The sequence below is a fragment of the Ascaphus truei genome, chromosome 1 (genome assembly GCF_040206685.1).
Source record: "Ascaphus truei isolate aAscTru1 chromosome 1, aAscTru1.hap1, whole genome shotgun sequence".
NCBI classification, from domain to species: domain Eukaryota; kingdom Metazoa; phylum Chordata; class Amphibia; order Anura; family Ascaphidae; genus Ascaphus; species Ascaphus truei.
Window position 1 is genome coordinate 530828153 of NC_134483.1, and position 18130 is coordinate 530846282.

Genomic DNA, 18130 nt, shown 5'->3' on the forward strand with positions numbered 1-18130 from the left:
AGCACTTATCACCTCAGATCTGACTCCAAAAGACTGTTCATGGTCCCAAGGCCGTTCCTCCTTCTCTTACCGTGCACCCCAAAACTGGAATAACCTACCAGAAACTCAGAAAGACGCCACCAGTTCAAGTAATTTCAAGACTTCTGCTGTCTCACATTTTAATCTGGCCTGTAACTACTTCAAATGCCCATTGTCATATATTATCTCTAACTGTCCATGAAATGTCTGTAAATTGAATGTATAACCTCTGTTTATTTCATGTAACCATGGATTGTCATCCTAACTCTATGCCCAGGACATCATTGAAAACGAGAGGTAACTCTCAATGTATTACTTCCTTGTAAAATATTTTATACATAAATGAATCGAAATGAAAGCTAATAATAATAATAATATTACAAACAACACCACTGTGAAATGCAGATCTGTCCATGGCTTGTTCATATCCTGAAGGCATGTTGTATTCATTAACATTGGAAAAACACCCCACTTTACGTAACATAACCTTGATTCACAAAAGCACAACTCAAGAATATGTGCATAACAATTTAACATCCGAATATGTACTGAAACAAAAAGTCTTTGGGTACTTCTCGTGTTAAATTAACCACGTGGTTCCAAGGTTGCTAAATAGTTTCAGCCTCTTCTCTTTTAATTCCCTTTTTTCTTTAACGGAAGAAACAGGATTTCAATGCTCAGAGGAAGGAGTTGATCGAAAAGGTTTATTGTGATCACTTTTTATTTAGGACCAAATATCATACACATGCAATAGAGCTCAATAGAACCATGGGATTACCCCTTACATCTGTGAGGCTGCTTAGGCCCTTATTCAATATACTGTAGGTCAAAGTGGATGTTATTGTCTGACACCCCTATTCAATGTGTATGTGACTATATCAAATAAGCTTAAGCCTGTGCCTATGGGATGTAGACCAAAAAAGGCAGCCGGTGTCAAATAACATAAAGCATAATAAAGCATGTTAAAATCTGTTAAAAAATACAAATGGGTCCATACAAAATCAGATGGCAAAAATGAAGATGCTACATCCTGTGTAACAAATCAGCATAGTAACTGTCAGAAACCCAAAGCCGAATCAAATATGGACTTGCAAATTTCATTCACTTTTAGCTAACGCCACAATATAGTGTTTTTCTGATTAGCTAAATGGCAGGAAATTCAAATGAAACCATCTGCAACATTTAATTACAGTGATTAAAAAGCTAATAAATAATCTGTGCATGACAATATTGCGTTAATAGGCTTTGCGTTACGTTTAGCCGTCGTGTCACACAAATCATTCAGTATTAGCACAGTGAGGTCCCGGTCCTCACAGCAATATTTTAAAATGATGTTATTACCGTCACAAAGAACTATTTGGTTTGTAAACATGAGCCGACTGCTTGGTACTAAGGTCACTAGGGCACATTGACGATGAACGTGGGAGATGTGCCCCTGAAGACCTGATGGCTCTCCATTCTTACAGAAATTACTTATTACAATGCAAAAGCGGCAGCACGGTCCCAATAAATGAGTGAAATGAATGAGCAACCAGATTTCAGACTCATAATATTATTAAAACATGTTAATTAACACTGATATTTTTTTTTTTTTCCATCTCTTCAGTCAAATGATAAACAAATTGTAAAGTAGCTTGCAGATACTTTCAGGGTTAGAACTATAGCAATTGTTAATGTTCGTAGTTCCACTGTAGAAAATCTTCTTTTCTCACATTTTCACCCCCAACCCCCCCCCCCCTCCCCCACCTCCCCCCCTCCAAAATCCGTTTTGCGGTGTAAAATCCGCAAAAGGATTTGGTGCGGTTTAAATTCTTAAGAATCCACTAGCGGATTGAATTCTGGGAATCTGTCCCCGGCTCGCGGATTGTGTATTAGTAATAATAATTAAAAATCCACAAACCGTGAATCGCCCTTTTTGAGATTGGAAATCAGCGGACCAAAGGAACAGCCGATCTGCTGCGGATCCAAATCTGCCCCCAAAATGTGCCCATCTCCAATACAATGTAATGGTTAAACAATGCAGAGTATCGCTAAGTACTGCGAACCAGCCCAAAATTATTTTGTTTAAAGGAAAAAAACATATTAAAGACTGTGAAATCAAAGAATAAAATAGTAATATTGGTTCAATAAAATCAGATTTATTGATCACTTACAAGTGGCCAACAGGGAGAGTCAACATTAGACTCTAGTTTGGTCATTTCTGAACGGAGTTTATGTACACAACTATGGGGGGATTGTACATTGCCACCTCAGCGACAATACATAGGAGGCGCAGAGAACAGAACAAAAATACAAATAATGCAAAAGAAAAACAAATAATAATCACGAGTCTTATATTTTCCTCCTTTAACACCCTAGTTCTAAAAAAAAATTGAAACTTGTGGTTAGCCATTTCCTGATAAGAAACTTATCTTCATACTGCAGTAGCCCTGCACCAATGCACATCTCACGCCCTCTCAAAAGTGCAATACAATATGCAATTAATAAAACTCCATTTTGTCTAACTCTCTCAGTGCCCCTCCTAATCACCCCAATATTGACAAGACACAGTGCTGCTTAGGACAACTGTGAACTAAAAACGGTGGACAGAGTTTATATATATATATATATATTTTTTTAATTGATAAGAATAGGTGTTTCAAAATAACTTTTTATAATTTGAAACATTTCCATGATAAACAAAAGCTTAGGTGGGGTTTTACAAACTTTAATTTGTGTCCTTTGGTGTCATCAAGACTTTGGCCGAGAGTCATCCAAGTGCGGTCCTCCATTCTCAGCAATATGTGCCCTTGTCCTTTATCGCAATGGTTTGCTTAGCTGTGTGCCGTTGTTTGCAAATGAATCATTATAGGTAATAGCGCATAGGGGAAGAGAGGAAGGGCGTTAAGTATTAAGAAAGGCCCCATAGGTTTGATCTCACAGAATTAAGCCTAACAGGCCCTTCGTCGGTCTCCTACTTCTTCCTCTTCTTGTACGTCTGTGATAGGATAATGTGTTTTTTTATTTTTTGAGGATTCAGGGTGATTTGTTTACAGCAATGGCAGATCACAAACATTATAACAAACACCCTTCTTAACACTGTCGTGCAGGGCTGTGGGCTGTAGCCAGAACTGCTTCCTCCGGCCAGGTGTTTTTGTAGGGTTGCCAGGTGTCCAGTATTGAACCGGACTCTCCTGTATTTGGACAGACTGTCCAGTAAATCATTAGAGGTAATACTGGGCATGTATGTGTATACCGGTATTACCTCTCTGGACATAGTGACCTTACTGGCTTTGGGGGACTGGACAACTTCCTCCATCCTGATTGACTGCATTACCCAGCAGCAGGAGGTGGTGTCAGGAGCCTGGGGGTAGGGCCAAGGAGATGAGGAAACAGCAAGGAGCAAAGAGGTGTGTGTGTGTGTGTGTCGGAAAGAAGAGAAATACATGAGGTGGAATGACAAAGGGAGAAAGACACTAGGGAGGGAGGAACAAAGAGACATGGCGGTGCACAGTAGGCCATATGTGATTACGTCGTAACATTTGCAGGGGCTCCATTCTTTCAAAGACTACATCCTCCAAAGTGCCTCCTTAGGATAACACCTGATAGCAAACAGGGCACAAAACAAAAGGATTCCTACCAATGGCTACGATGGAAGAATGGTCTTCAAAGTGCGCTGCTCATTATCACCCCCATGCTTCAGATTCTCTGTAATGAGGTATTCAAAAAACACAGCTATTGATGAAATTATTACACAACACCTTCATTTACCATCTTCAAAAGATGACAGCCTTTTTAGGTGGTCAAAGGGCAGAGCACTTGTTGCCATTCCAGAGTTCTGCATATTACACTTCTTTCCGGGCACACACCTCTGGTGTATTTAATACCAGCAATTACAGTCGTCAGAATTTGAAAGAGGGATAAGGAAAGTAAAAACTGTGTGTTGTTTCACGCATCCCCATCTGAAAGATCTGACAGCAATACTGTAATTAGCTAAACTGATGGCCTGAGCTATTATATTACAAGGACTAATAGCAGTCACGTTTTCCTCTTCAACAGCTCCCGCTGACAATGAAACAGTTCCATATCATGAATCATGAAAGAGAAATAAAACTGCGCAACAAGTCACTGATTAAAGTAAAGCAAGTGGAATAAGGCAAAAAAAAAAAAAAAACAATCCTTATCTGTCCCTGCAGCTCAGGTTCGCTCTCTCACCTAGAGAGAAAGACAAAAGTCCAGGAAAAGTAAAACCTATATCGCTGGGATAAGGAAGACAAAAAAAAAATCAGAACATAGTGTGATCTGCAGGAGGGAAACAGGGATATCCCCCCTCCGTTCAAAGAACTCACGAGATAGCTGTTCTTTTAGGCAATGAGCTGGAGAAGAAACGAGATCGACAACCAGTAGAGAAAGAGGGGATGAGTCTTCATTTTTAATCGTTGGCAATGAGATGATGATGGTGGTGTTATGTACGTATACAACAAGCCAGGCGGTGCCAGTGAGTGACAGTGTTAACTGTCAAGTCCAGTGAGTGTAGTGGACTGGACAGTCGAATTGTCACCATGGACATTGGAAACTCAGTCGCTCAGGTCTCCATTCAAACCAGTATTCATCATCACTGACTGGAATAGCAGCAGCAGCAGCAGCTTCACGGTCTCATTACCACTTGCTTTCACTGATATTCTCTAGCGCTATTCTAGAGATAGACCTTGTGGTGTGGCTGCATTGATGATTACAAGCATAATAATTTAGTGGTGGTGGAGCTAGAGCAAACAATACAACACTACAACAACAAGACAGTTGTCCAGAAGATTAAGAAATCCACATGTGATGTGATACATTTTTCAAATGAGATAGTTGTCAAAGCCAACAGGAAAAGTGCATTAAATGATGAATCTAAAAGATACATCTCCTCAGCCAGGACTCAGTCCCTAGGCCTGTGCTCAGTTCCTATACCCTACATCAGCCCTGCAGTGATGAAAGCATTGATTGACAAAGATAGACCACTGCAGAGTGCTGACTTCGTGTTCACAGGTTAAAAACTATTGTGAGCAAAATTGACCTAATTGGGGGCTTGTCATCCTGCATTTCCAGGTGCCAAGTGTCCAATTGGCAATTTCAACAGGGATGGTATATAGCATTGCATGCCTGCCTGCTTTGGGCAACTGCTACACGTCAAAATAAAAATCACTAATAATGGATGGATGATGGTCGGTGGAGTGGACTACTGGCACAGACTGCTCAGCACCACCACAGGTACTAGTTCTGCTAATTGACATCTCTACCATGGGCACCAATACGGGAGAAGGTCAGACAGCTATTGTTACATGTCTTTCGTAAGTGCTATAGTATGGGTAGTGTAAGACTGCTGTTGGCACTGGTAGTGTTGTTATCTTAGTAAAATTAGCCTGCTCCCCCCGAGGTTTTGAATGCAGAGGCCATATATTTCTGAGGAATCAGATGTTGATTGATCATATTGATAAAACTGAACCGTTCAATGCAACCATGGGACAGTTTAATCCAGCACTTGGTTAGGAGGCGAACTCAGCCACTTAACTGCCACCCTTGCAAGAGTAGGTCATGTTTCTGTTTTAGAAGCCCGGTATTCAAGAGCATCGGAGTCAGGAATGAATTATAACCCATGTACGCCTCCACCATGTCCATAGCACTAGTAGCATTAGAGGTGCCTGCTGCTTTTACGCAAGTGCAAACCATGCCATAGTGATGTGTCACGACTTCTGTTCAGTTACTGCTGCCACCACCACCTCCACAAGCAAAACTCACTTGACACATCAAAAAAACTTTTTTTACATGAAAAAAAAAATCGTACGCAGGTACTATAGGCATCAGGCGAAAAGTAAAAATAACAGTCAAGAAGGGGTCGACGTTTCATGGTACTAGATCATTTTTTCTTGCCCATTCCCACGTATATTGAAAAAACACAGTATTTCCCTTAAATAAGAGGTGTCACTCCTCAGAGAATTGAACTCCCGTGTGCAGAATGATGTTACCGTCTGATCGGGTCAAAAATAGCTGCAGAGAATCCGTCACCCACATTCGACAGACATCATCACGTTTTGCCCCAGCTGGTGCGAATGTGGGTGACGTCAGACGCTCTGCAGCTATTTTAGACCCGATCAGACGGTAACATTATTCTGCAAAAAAGGATTTAGTATCCAGAAACATTACCACCCCCCCCCCCTTCTTGACTATAATTGTAACTTTTTGCCTGATCCTTAGTACCTGCTTACGATTTTTTCGTGGAAATGTTTTTTTGATGTGTGCCCTACTGATAACTTCAGTGAACTGATTTTGGCATATTGCCAATGGATATTTCTTCCTCCTGGTGATTTGTTTCTTTCCCTTGAGTATTTTTTTTTATTTTGGATATTTACTTACCTTTATAGTTCTGGTAGTAAAGAAATATCCTTTAGATTAACAAACACCCAGAACCCCAGCAAGCTCTTTTTGGGAACGCCTGAGCCCCACAAAATATATATCTATACAAGTGTCAAAAAGGAGAGCTATTGAACGTGGCAAATGTATACAACAAGCGACAGAGAAGCCCAATGCTACACTGGCGACACATTTAATTGCACTGCGGCCAGATCCGCAAGCCGGGAGATTTCCCGGCTTGCTAGTGGCCGCCCCTCGGCGTGCCGCGCGTCATAGACGCGCGGTCACGCGTCTTCGGGAGCGTGCGCCCCCTGCACGCGCGTCCAGGGGCTCCCCGAGGGAGCCCTGGTGTCCCGCGATCGCGGGACAGCGGCAGGGGGTTTCGGGGGACCCGGCGGACCCGGCAGCGGGAGGGAGAGCGCCCCGATCGGAGGGCGCTCTTCCGCTGCTTCGGCGCGCGCCCGTCACACTCGGGCGCGCGCCAGGCTACTGCTGCGGCACAGAACGGGCAAATGCTCGAATAAACTGTGCCGCAGCAGTACATCCAATATGACAAAAATACACAGCAAAATACTTATATATTCTCTTGAATATAAATAAGCCCCCTGTTTTGTGGGGGCTCATGGGTTCCCAAAAAGAGCTTGCTAGGGTTCTGTGTATTTGTCAACTTAATTTCAGCTGAATTTAACAAGAATGATGTGCCTTTTGCAGACGACTTGTTGTTGCTGTGGAACGGGGCAGAGGTACAGTACCCTACCAAACTACAGCAATTCTAGTAATATTGCAATGGCAGAAGTGACTGGCTTCACTGGCACACCAGGCACAGAGAATGAGATAGAAATGTGTTGCAGTGTAACCCTCCTTGAAATTAAATGACAGTATTGTTATTATAATAATATATTGCTAATAGAATAGCGAGTACAGGAGAAGAACCGGCACTAGCCCAAGGAGTGGATTGGACACACAGACAGGGGTCAGTCCAATCAGTCACAGGTTAATGGTTACAAGTTATATTAAGTATATAATGTGTAAATGTTGACCTATACTACTGCAGCATCTGCTCTAACCAACTCACACCCAACCCTGCCTACAACACCACGGCTTAGACCTGAGGCAACACCCCAATTTATATAAACTACTCCCATAAGAAATCAGCTTGTGGATTCACATTTTTGACTAACCATTAGGAGGGCTTATACTCTGTAGATTTGTGATGACAACACCGCGATGGTCTTTTCTTACATAGAAATAAGTATATGGAGTCAGTGTGCTTCTTAATCAAGGAGGGCTTACCAAAAAAAAAAAAACATTGCAGATGTGTTAACGTAAAGAAATTACACGTAGAAGTTTGTTTTGACGCGTTGCCCAATTTTCTGCGTGCGTTTGCGTCAAATATAAAAAAAATATTACATCTCCAGCAAAGGACCATTTTTCTTTCCCTACGCAAGGATGCTTACAGTATCTATGCAATGATGGCCCCAAATACTTTAGTAATCTTACACATGATTCAGATGTGAAGTATGCGGTAGCATACTGTAGCACTTATCCGCACCCACATATACTATCACTGTAGAATCACTATCACATGTAATGTCATTTTATTGTTATTTATTTTCTAAACAAAGTATTATAGAACGTCTTTTTCTTCATATTTGCACAAAATAAGCCATGCGATTCAAGTATGTAATGCAGCTGGGGACCCAAAAACACTTTTATACCCGACAGACCCATTATAAAAATAAAAATTAAAAAAAATAAAATAAAGTCCCAATTATCATATTTAGGGATCATTTCAGGAATGTAATGTACTGAGCAGCTATTAAACATTTTAAGCCTTGCAAGTTCTAACATTCATGCAAAAAAAACAACTGATCAACACAAATAATGCAATAGCAAGAACTTTGCCAAAACTTTAATAAGGCATAAAGTTACACCAATCAGCTGTAGTTATCCCATTTACACAAGAACATAACACGTTTGAAGAGTTTAATTTACTACTGGCAAGGTCGCAGCTTTCAGACAGTATTTACTAGAAATTCCATCCACTATTGGATTGCTTTGACGTACGGAGACTGAAGGATCGTCGTTTTGACCATACAGTATATAAAAAGGGGAAAATACGCCACGTCACATCTGTAATAGGAATTCACGAATTTAACAAGACAAAAAAAAAAAAGCAGTTCATCAGAGTGTTTGGCCTGTTTTTAGGGCAAGAAAGAAAAAAAAAAACCACCAAAAAATAACCTTTTCAGGGGCAAAAAAAATGATGCCTCGATCCATGAAAACGATTTGGAAGACAATCGTATTTAAATGAGGGAAATTCACAAAATTACCATTAGAGGGCTGATTTCCACTCGGGTACCGATAGTAAACACGGGTTTCTGCCAAGCTCCCATTTGCAGGTGTCATGAACGGTTTTATACTAGGATGAGCACCCATTAACCCTTTGTGCCAGAGACCTGTGTATACTGTGCAATAGGAGTGTCGGACAGGGAAAGAGATTGATAACTGTCCACTTTATGGATGGAAGGGAACTAAACATACATTGAATATTTGTCTTTTTTTTTTTTTTTTTAAATGAAACTAATTTCTTGAATGCATTGAAATATCTACTGATTGACCACTTCCTCCATTTGAAGATGGATGGATTATCAGAAGACATTAAACAATAATGTATCCATACTTCGATATGGTTTATAATAATAATAATAAAAAATAAAAAAAATTCGTAAATGGATCGAAACATTGTTACACTAGCAGTAAAGAGGAAATTTACAACAACGTACTTACGGAGCATTTACTCTGCTTTGCTAGATCATGGTCTCTATTCAATACACAACGCGGTAAGAGTGAACCACTCTCGCTAGGTGAAGCCATCTACATTAATTAATGCATTAGGTCAGGGGTTCTCAACTCCAGTCTTCGACTGAGCCACCTGTGCTGAAGCTGGGATATCCTCAACGCCTTACCTGTTGGGGGGGGGGGTGGAGGAGGGGAGGGATTGTGTCTTGAGGACGGGATTTGAGACCCCCTGCATTAGGCAATTCTGAATTGGTTACTTAAAATATGAACGGCGCTGATTCTGAAGTAAACCATGCAGAAATAGATCATGAAAAACTGGTCATATTTGGGTGTTTTTAACCTTATATTCATAGCCAGTGCGTTGAACAGAAAGTGCTCTAAGTTTCAGTGCAGCCCGTCCTTACAGCAGACATAGGGGGATAAATAGTCTGCAAAAAATTGTCTAGTAGCCTCATAGTGAAGACAATTTTGTCATCAGCCTCAAGCAGCAGCAAAATAAATTGTCATCCTAATTTGGCTAGCAAGTATAGGTTTCTAAAGCTGGACAAGCACCTGGAGAGATTCAAAGGTAAATGGGAACAACTGATATATTAAATAATGCCTTGATATCCAGACACTAAAAGGAATTACAGAACAAAGTCTGTCCACGTGACAAAATATGTTGCACATTCTGTTACTGTCACCTGTACAACCATGAGAAATAGAATGTGCAAAGGATTCTGGGTGTCACCATGCAGAGAAGCACTTTTACATACAGGGTAGCTGGCCACACATCCCAAACTGGGAGTAGGAAGCACTATTTAGGCCGACCTCATAAATGTCATCTTGCAGTTTCCCCTCTTTCTTCATCAGGGTTTGATGACCAAAGGGAACGACTGAGGTGGTAAATCTGTAGCCGGGCCGAGGGAAGGGACCATGAATAGGCTGTAACAGAGCTCCTCTTATTGGCTCAGAGTTGCCCAAGTGCTGCACTTTGCTACAAAATAACCAATAATATTGTATTCAGTGGCCAGGGGAACTGCTGTTTCAACAATGACTCTAAACTCGAGCTACTACTGTATGTGACACTTTTGTCTTAAACTTGGAAATAGGGATACTGGTTACTGAAACCACAAAAAGCAAGGTGGAAGCATGCTTAGGTAGGCTATGAAACAGTGAAGCATTATGGTACACGGTACACTACTAGTGTACTTTATTCCAACAGAGAACTTTTTAATAGACTCAGTTTAGTTTCAAGCTGGCACATACTGTAGAAAGGATATTTCCTTTGTAAATGAAAAATTCCTCAGCTCATCTGGATTGCTGCTCCCAGCACAGCTACGGTGGGGAGCACCGCAGCAGTACTGGGGGCAAGCAGAAGATGGTTTATTAACCCCCCAAAATGACCCTCTAAATAAATATGCATAAATTTGCACAGATTAGCAGCAAAGGGCATTTAAAGTTTAAGCACGGTGTCCTTGCAGTATTGAATAAACACAGCACTCTGAATGTACGGCTCTCACCGACACCACAGGTGGTGCAATGGAACTTAGAGGTGGACTCTCAGCACATCGCGCGTAGCGACTGACCTATTACAATTCACGCACACAACGGAGAAGGACTTTTGTTTTTCAGCTAAGCAAGGACGACACATGAGGTGGCCACAGGGAAGCTGATATATGGGCTCCGTTTTGCAGTAAGCAGAAAACGTCCTCGAGCAGGAAGCGCATCCTTGAACCGCGCTGCTTCTATTGTGCTCTGGGAAACAAACAAAGAACATCATTAAAGTAATGTTTTTGTGCTAAATCACAAGTATTTAAATGGTCCCCATGGAAATGCACTAATAAGTCTATAGCATACAATGGATGCAATTGATAGTATTGAAAAAAAACACCACTGCTTTAACAGTTTTTCAATTTGCAAACATTAATCTAGTCAAATGTATATAAAAAGGGAAACAGCAGTGCCGATGTATGTAAAACGGTCCCCTGTAGTGTGCAGGGCAGGGGTGTGCAAACTTTCCCCCTGAGCCCCCCTGCATGCTGTGCCCCCCCTTACTTTGGCTCTGACGTCAAATGACACCACGGTGTTATGTGACGTCGCGTTGCCATGGTAACGAGACATAACGTGACCCCGCGGCGTCATTTGACGACACGTCGCTGGAAGCCAAGGTGTAAGCGCCGCCGCCGCTGCTGGGCTCCGCCCTGCTGGCACGTCACATGGCAGGGCTGCTCACCGGCGCGCGGTCAGACTGGCGTGCGCACGCGCTGGTGATGCCGCTGGCAACGTCCCCTACAGGGAGGAATCTCGGCCGCGCGCCCGCGTGACATCGGTCAGCACCGCGCGTCACACGCGCACAGACCACTCAGCACCCAATCAGAAGAAACCCCACTTGAACCCAGTCACTGAGTGATGCCTATCTGGTGCTATTGGAGGATTAGATCACACCCGAGCATGGTAATTGGCTCCTTGTTCTTTAAATACTGAGCTTTGCCATTTCTTCCTTGCTGAGCATAAACTCTTGTTTATGCATTGTGCTCAGTGCTGAAGATTCGTCTGTTTTATGCCTTGAACCTTGCTTGCCTTTTTGACCTGTCTGTTTTCTCCTGTCCTGACCCTTGGCTTCTCTACGGATTCCTACACTTTCCAACCCTTGACCCCGGTTACGTACCTCGACCATTCTACCTTCGCTACCCCTGGACCTCGGCTTACGGGCATCTACTATTCTCTACTCTCCAACATTGAACCACGGCACGTACCCCGATTACCCTGACCTCTCCAACATGACTAGGCTATACGACTTGGATTACGCACGCCGGACCGGACTGCGTGGTTGTGGGTCGGTGCCTTTCCATCCCCACCTCAGCCCCGCGGTCTTAGTTCTGTTTGTGGTGAGCGCAGTGTGACACAAGGTAAGGGAAGTTACAGAGGCCTTGCGCGGTCCCCCAGCATTTTATTTGAATGCCTTCGGGAAAAGCGCGAGGCCTTTGTAACCGCAGCGCCCTCCCCCCTGGAAAATAATTTTATCCAATTAGTTAAAGGTTTGAGGGGGGGAAAAAAACTCCTTTGTGCATTTGTATTTTTTCCAACACGTTTCTAATGGTCAAGAAACCATCCTCTTCCAGACTGTGCATCTGAACAAAAAACAACAGAGAACCATATAACAATCCTGCGTGTTCAAGGAAGGAGAGAGAAATCAGTACATTGATCCTTAGGGGTTCTTCATTAAAGCTGCATTAGTGCCGGTCAGTGCACTATGGCATGGAAACTCCCATGGGTTTACGGTGCATAGTTCCCCGATCAGCACTATCTCAGTTAAAATAATAACCCACTTAGAGTACGGCCTGTGTGAGATCACAACCCTAAAATGGACATGCAGAGTCAACTATTCTTTCATGGTAAGCCACAATTAACAAATATATACATATAAACACACACATTATACATACAACACACACACACACACACACACACACACTATACATACAACACACACACATTATACATACAACACACACACATTATACATACAACACACACACATTATACATACAACACACACACACATTATACATACAACACACACACATTATACATACAACACACACACACACACACACACACTATACATACAACACACACACATTATACATACAACACACACACACACACTATACATATAACACATACACACACACACACACACACACACACATTATACATATAACATACACACACATTATACATATAACATACACACACACACATTATACATATAACACACACACACACACACACACACACACACCAGACACACAATATACATATAACACACACACATTATACATATAACATATAACATACATATAACACACACACATTATACATATAACACACACACACATTATACATGTAGCCCTGGTAAGAAATGGGGCTATAGTTCTATCCTCCTCCTGGTATAATACCTGGTAAGAGCAGGTTGCCAGGAGTTATCATGGGTTTCCCCCACTTCAAGCACTTGCCCTGAGTGGTGGAGGTAGGTCACCTGACACTGTGTCAAAGCAAGTGACACAGGGGCGGTGCCTGCTGATATCACAAAAGAGCAGTGCACTTCCTATTTAGTCTGTCTTCTGTGTGTGTCTGGAGTTAGAGTGTGATAGTAGTTACAGTTGGAGAAGAGTGATCAGCTCATGAGTAGAGCTGATCCAACCATAGTGTAGGGAGGTGGACCAGTACCTCTCACCCTGCTTAAGGGGTGAGGGAAGAGTTAGCCCCACTCTGGATGCCCTTGATCCAGAGTGGTGGCAGGGAAAATACCATCCTGAGGGAGAACAGTCAGAGTGGATTGGACATCCATGTACCTGTCTGCTGCTGCTGCTGCGAATAAAGACTGCTGCTTTTAAAGAAAGACCAACCTGTGTGAGACTGGAATCTCTCATCCCTGTGTGGGAACTCTCTGGTAAGGATTCCACCCCGCATTCCTGGGGCTTACTAGGGATAGAGGTGCTGCACCACTGAATAAGAATGAAGGCAGAAACCTGTTCCTGTTATCCCCCATGCCATCGCGGGAGACTCAGGCCCTCCTGTTGCTAGCAGGTATGCACCACACAAAGACATGTAGCCAGACCCAAGTACACCTTAGGGGGCCCGATCTTCGATTGGCCCCGGGAAAGGGGGTTACATACATATAACACACACACATTATACACATAACATACACACATTATACATATAACACACACATTATACATTACATACACACACACACACACATTTTTTATTTATACAGCTTTTTGGTTTGCCTAGTAAGGAAAGTACCACCCCAATTACGGTAGAGGGGGAATTGAAACATGATTTTATTTTTAGGGAAAGCAGAAATATTACATTTATTTACAGAACCCCAATTCCATTTGCAAACGCTCTACACGTTTTAATAAATTCCTCAAAATCCAGGTCTCCTCTAGGATAGAGGAACAAAGTGGAGCTCTACTCACAAGTTCACAATCCAATTCTCCATTTAATGCGACAGCCAAGAACAGAGGAGAAACAACGTTGCAGGTCCCATATGGACTTCATCAGGTTGTTTCTCCTCTGTTCTTGGCTGTTACAATAAAATTAAAAATTGCATTGTGAACTTGTGAGTAGAGCTCTACTTTGTACCTCTGTCCTAGAGGAGACCTGCATTTTGAGGAATTTGTTTGCCTATGTTGTGTTGGCTGCACAAGCAGGATTCTCCCCGGCTGAAACAAGGTCCCCCCGCACTTTGGAACTGTACTACATTTTTTAACGAAATAGGACCACAGGGTGTTAAAGTTTTGGGATGTTATTTGCAGCAATAAAGTAAAAAACAGAAGGGTTGCACAGGATACTTATTTGTGATGATTTTATTCCTGAAAGAGCTGCTAACCAGAGCGTGAAATCCAGGTTGTCAAAAGAGCCACCAGTGATTTCCCACTAGCCTACAGCTTCCCCTCCCACCAGCTTCATCTATTTACCCAAATTAAAAGGTTTCACATTTCTCTGTGTTGTTTTAAGGAATTTAAATTTCCCCAAGTAGGATGGCTGGACATAAGTGGGAGATGGCAAGGGCAACATGGCTTGCAATTGACAACACAATTTGTTTTTACCACAAAACCCCGGATTTTTAATTAACGAGACTCCACTGAAGGCCAAGATTGCTGGGGCTAAAAATCACCGAGTGTTGACATTTCCAAAGGCTTTCCTTAGCATACACTTCGTAAAAAGTAACAGCCCCCAGGTGTGTGTGTGTGTGTGTAGGTGCAAGAAGTCATTGCCAATATTAGTTGGTTCATTGGCAAGCAAAGCTCCAATATCCAACAGGAAAAGCACATACCGGGTATGGTGGAGGTTGTATTCCAGGCGTTGTTGCCGCTGTTCTCCAGTGGAATTTCCTGCTGCTGCTGCTGCCCCTTAATGAACTTTGCTGTAAATGAAGGCATGGAACCGAGAGCAGTTGTAAGGGCAAGATCCAAGCTTTGTGTCAGCATCTGTTCATGGGATACTGGATCTGCGCACACGGACACAATATTTAATGTATGAAATATATTTATATTTTATAGGCACGGAGGCATGATTAATGTCTTGTACGCCTTCATCTTTAATTTCCATTGTCCAAGATTTGCAGATACGGTGCGTGTATACACACACACACACACATACGTTCCTATGTTTTTGAAACCTTTGCAATGCATTAATTTGCTACATACAGTAATACTGTTATGGAGCTTTATAAAATTGTACAAGGCTACATAACACAGTATTTGTGTTACCGTGTATACAGCTACCAGCCAACAACTGAAAAGCAGGCAGTCCCTGCTTGTACCATACTGAACAAATGGTGTGTTTAATGAATTAAATGTAGGTGATTTACTTTTTATGTTTTTCAATAATGTTGTAACTAATGTTTTCACGTTATGCATGCATGAAACCAGTAACAGGGCACTCACTACCGTCCACGAGAATTAGTATAAGGACAAAAAGGAGGACAGGCACTCCAATAAAAAATAAATTAAAAAAAAGGGAGGGGGATGTGGAGAAAGGGGAGCGGGGGGGAGAAAGGGGAGCGGGGGGGGGAGAAAGGGGAGCGGGGGGGGAGAAAGGGGAGCGGGGGGGGGAGAAAGGGGAGCGGGGGGGGGGAGAAAGGGGAGCGGGGGGGGGAGAAAGGGGAGCGGGGGGGGGGGAGAAAGGGGAGCGGGGGGGGGAGAAAGGGGAGCGGGGGGGGAGAAAGGGGAGCGGGGGGGGGAGAAAGGGGAGCGGGGGGGAGAAAGGGGAGCGGGGGGGAGAAAGGGGAGCGGGGGGGGAGAAAGGGGAGCGGGGGGGGAGAAAGGGGAGTGGGGGGGAGAAAGGGGAGCGGGGGGGGGAGAAAGGGGAGCGGGGGGGAGAAAGGGGAGCGGGGGGGGGAGAAAGGGGAGCGGGGGGGAGAAAGGGGAGCGGGGGGGAGAAAGGGGAGCGGGGGGGGAGAAAGGGGAGCGGGGGGGGAGAAAGGGGAGTGGGGGGGGAGAAAGGGGAGCGGGGGGGGAGAAAGGGGAGTGGGGGGGGAGAAAGGGGAGCGGGGGGGGAGAAAGGGGAGTGGGGGGGGAGAAAGGGGAGCGGGGGGGGAGAAAGGGGAGCGGGGGGGAGAAAGGGGAGCGGGGGGGGGAGAAAGGGGAGCGGGGGGGGAGAAAGGGGAGCGGGGGGGAAGAAAGGGGAGCGGGGGGGAGAAAGGGGAGCGGGGGGGGGAAAGGGGAGTGGGGGGGGGGTGGAGAGCAGTGGGCATATGTATTGTCATAATTTATGTATGGGCATTTCCCCCCCCTCCTCCGTGCGTCCGTCCCCCTGCTGGTTCGGCTGGTGGCCCCCCCCCCGTTCCCCGTGACTCCCCCCCCCGTTCCCCGTGACTCCCCCCCCCCCCCCCGTTCCCTGTGACTCGCGCTCCCCCCCCCCCGGCGTCCGCTTGGTCCCCCGATGTGCCGTCCTGCTGAGTGAGGCGTGCAGGCGGCTGCAGGAAGCGCCCTGTGTGGGCCTAAGACTCGCGCTCCCCCCCCCCCCCCTGCGACCCGCTCGATGTGGCGTCTGGCTGAGCGGCGGTAGGAAGCGCCCTGTGTGTGTGGGCCTGAGGCTGAGGCGGGACGCGCAGTGGGCCTGAGGCTGAGGCGGCAAGCGCAGTGGGCCTGAGGCTGAGGCGGGACGCGCAGTGACTTACCTGAGCGGGTGGTAGCGCCGGGGAGGTAAGGGAGCGGCTGGGGTAGGAGGGCCGCGCTTCCCGTCCGGAGCCAGTGCAGGACGGCGCACGTGAGGGGGGGGGAGGGGGGCGGACAGAGGGTGTGTGTGTGTGTATAGAGCTGCTGTGTTGTGTGTGTGTGTGTGTGTGTGTATAGAGCTGCTGTGTTGTGTGTGTGTGTGTGTGTGTGTGTGTGTGTGTGTGTGTGTGTGTGTGTGTGTGTATAGAGCTGCTGTGTTGTGTGTGTGTGTAGAGCTGCTGTGTTGTGTGTGTGTGTGTGTGTGTGTGTATAGAGCTGCTGTGTTGTGTGTGTGTGTGTGTGTGTGTGTGTGGGCCGTCACTCCGCCTCAGGCCAATGAGAGGTGTGCGGGGGCGGGCGACCCAAGGGACCAATGAGATTTCCCCTAGGGACACCGGACATCCAGGCAGGCAAACATACAGTGCTTTCACTAATATAGTATAAAGATGGGCGTATGAAACAGTTACAGACCAGATTAAAATGTGAGACAGCCTTAAATTTGAAAGAACTTAAACTGGTGGTGGATGTGAGAGTCTCTTTATATAGACACACACAGCATTCCCCCCCAACATGCATTCGGTCGTATGGCTGAATCAAACTCCAAACTTTCCAACACACCCCAACATCCACACACCCAACCTTAATGGGACCAGCTGTGTGGCTGGACCAGACTATCCTGAGGCATACTTCATCCCACAGAAGTGCATCACATTGACCCTTATTCCCACTAGATCAGGGGTTGCCAACTCCAGTCCTCAAGGGCCACCAACAGGTCTGGTTTTCAAGATCTCTGCTTCAGCACGTGGCTCAGTCTTTGATCACTTGTGTTGAAGCAGGGATATCCTGAAAACCTGACCTGTTGGTGGCCCATGAGGACTGGAGTTGGTATATATATTTCTCTCAGAACCAATACTCAAGCTGTAGATTTATGCTATATTAACTCGGTAACATGTAATTTTCAACAGGTGCTGTATGCTATAAGCACTTGCGTACGGAGTCCCTATGACCCAAAAATGTGCTTGTGGGGGGGAATCTTTATATATATATATTTTTAAAAAACAGCTTTTATTGGTTTTAAAACCTGTTACTGCACACCAGCAATTAGAATAATGGACAATACAACTTGATGGTCTGTTAGAGGAACTGTGTGCGGCTTCGAAGCCCTCTGTGTGTCATACAGAAGAGATTGGGTGACTGCAAGATGTTCATATCTATGG

The 18130-nt window shown here is 44.6% G+C and overlaps 1 protein-coding gene across 3 annotated transcripts in view; it reads right to left on the bottom strand.

Moving 5' to 3' along the window:
• Nucleotides 1–8945: 8945 nt before the first annotated feature.
• Nucleotides 8946–18130, bottom strand: part of UBOX5 (U-box domain containing 5) — a 29119-nt gene continuing 19934 nt past the window's right edge. For all 3 annotated transcript variants that reach the window (XM_075572627.1, XM_075572625.1, XM_075572622.1), the window contains exons 4-5: nucleotides 15029–15202; nucleotides 8946–10932 (exon numbers count right to left, since the gene is read on the bottom strand). In XM_075572627.1, the coding sequence (XP_075428742.1) occupies nucleotides 10724–10932; nucleotides 15029–15202 (383 nt within the window). In that variant the 3' untranslated portion in view covers nucleotides 8946–10723. The remainder of the gene's footprint in view (nucleotides 10933–15028; nucleotides 15203–18130) is intronic.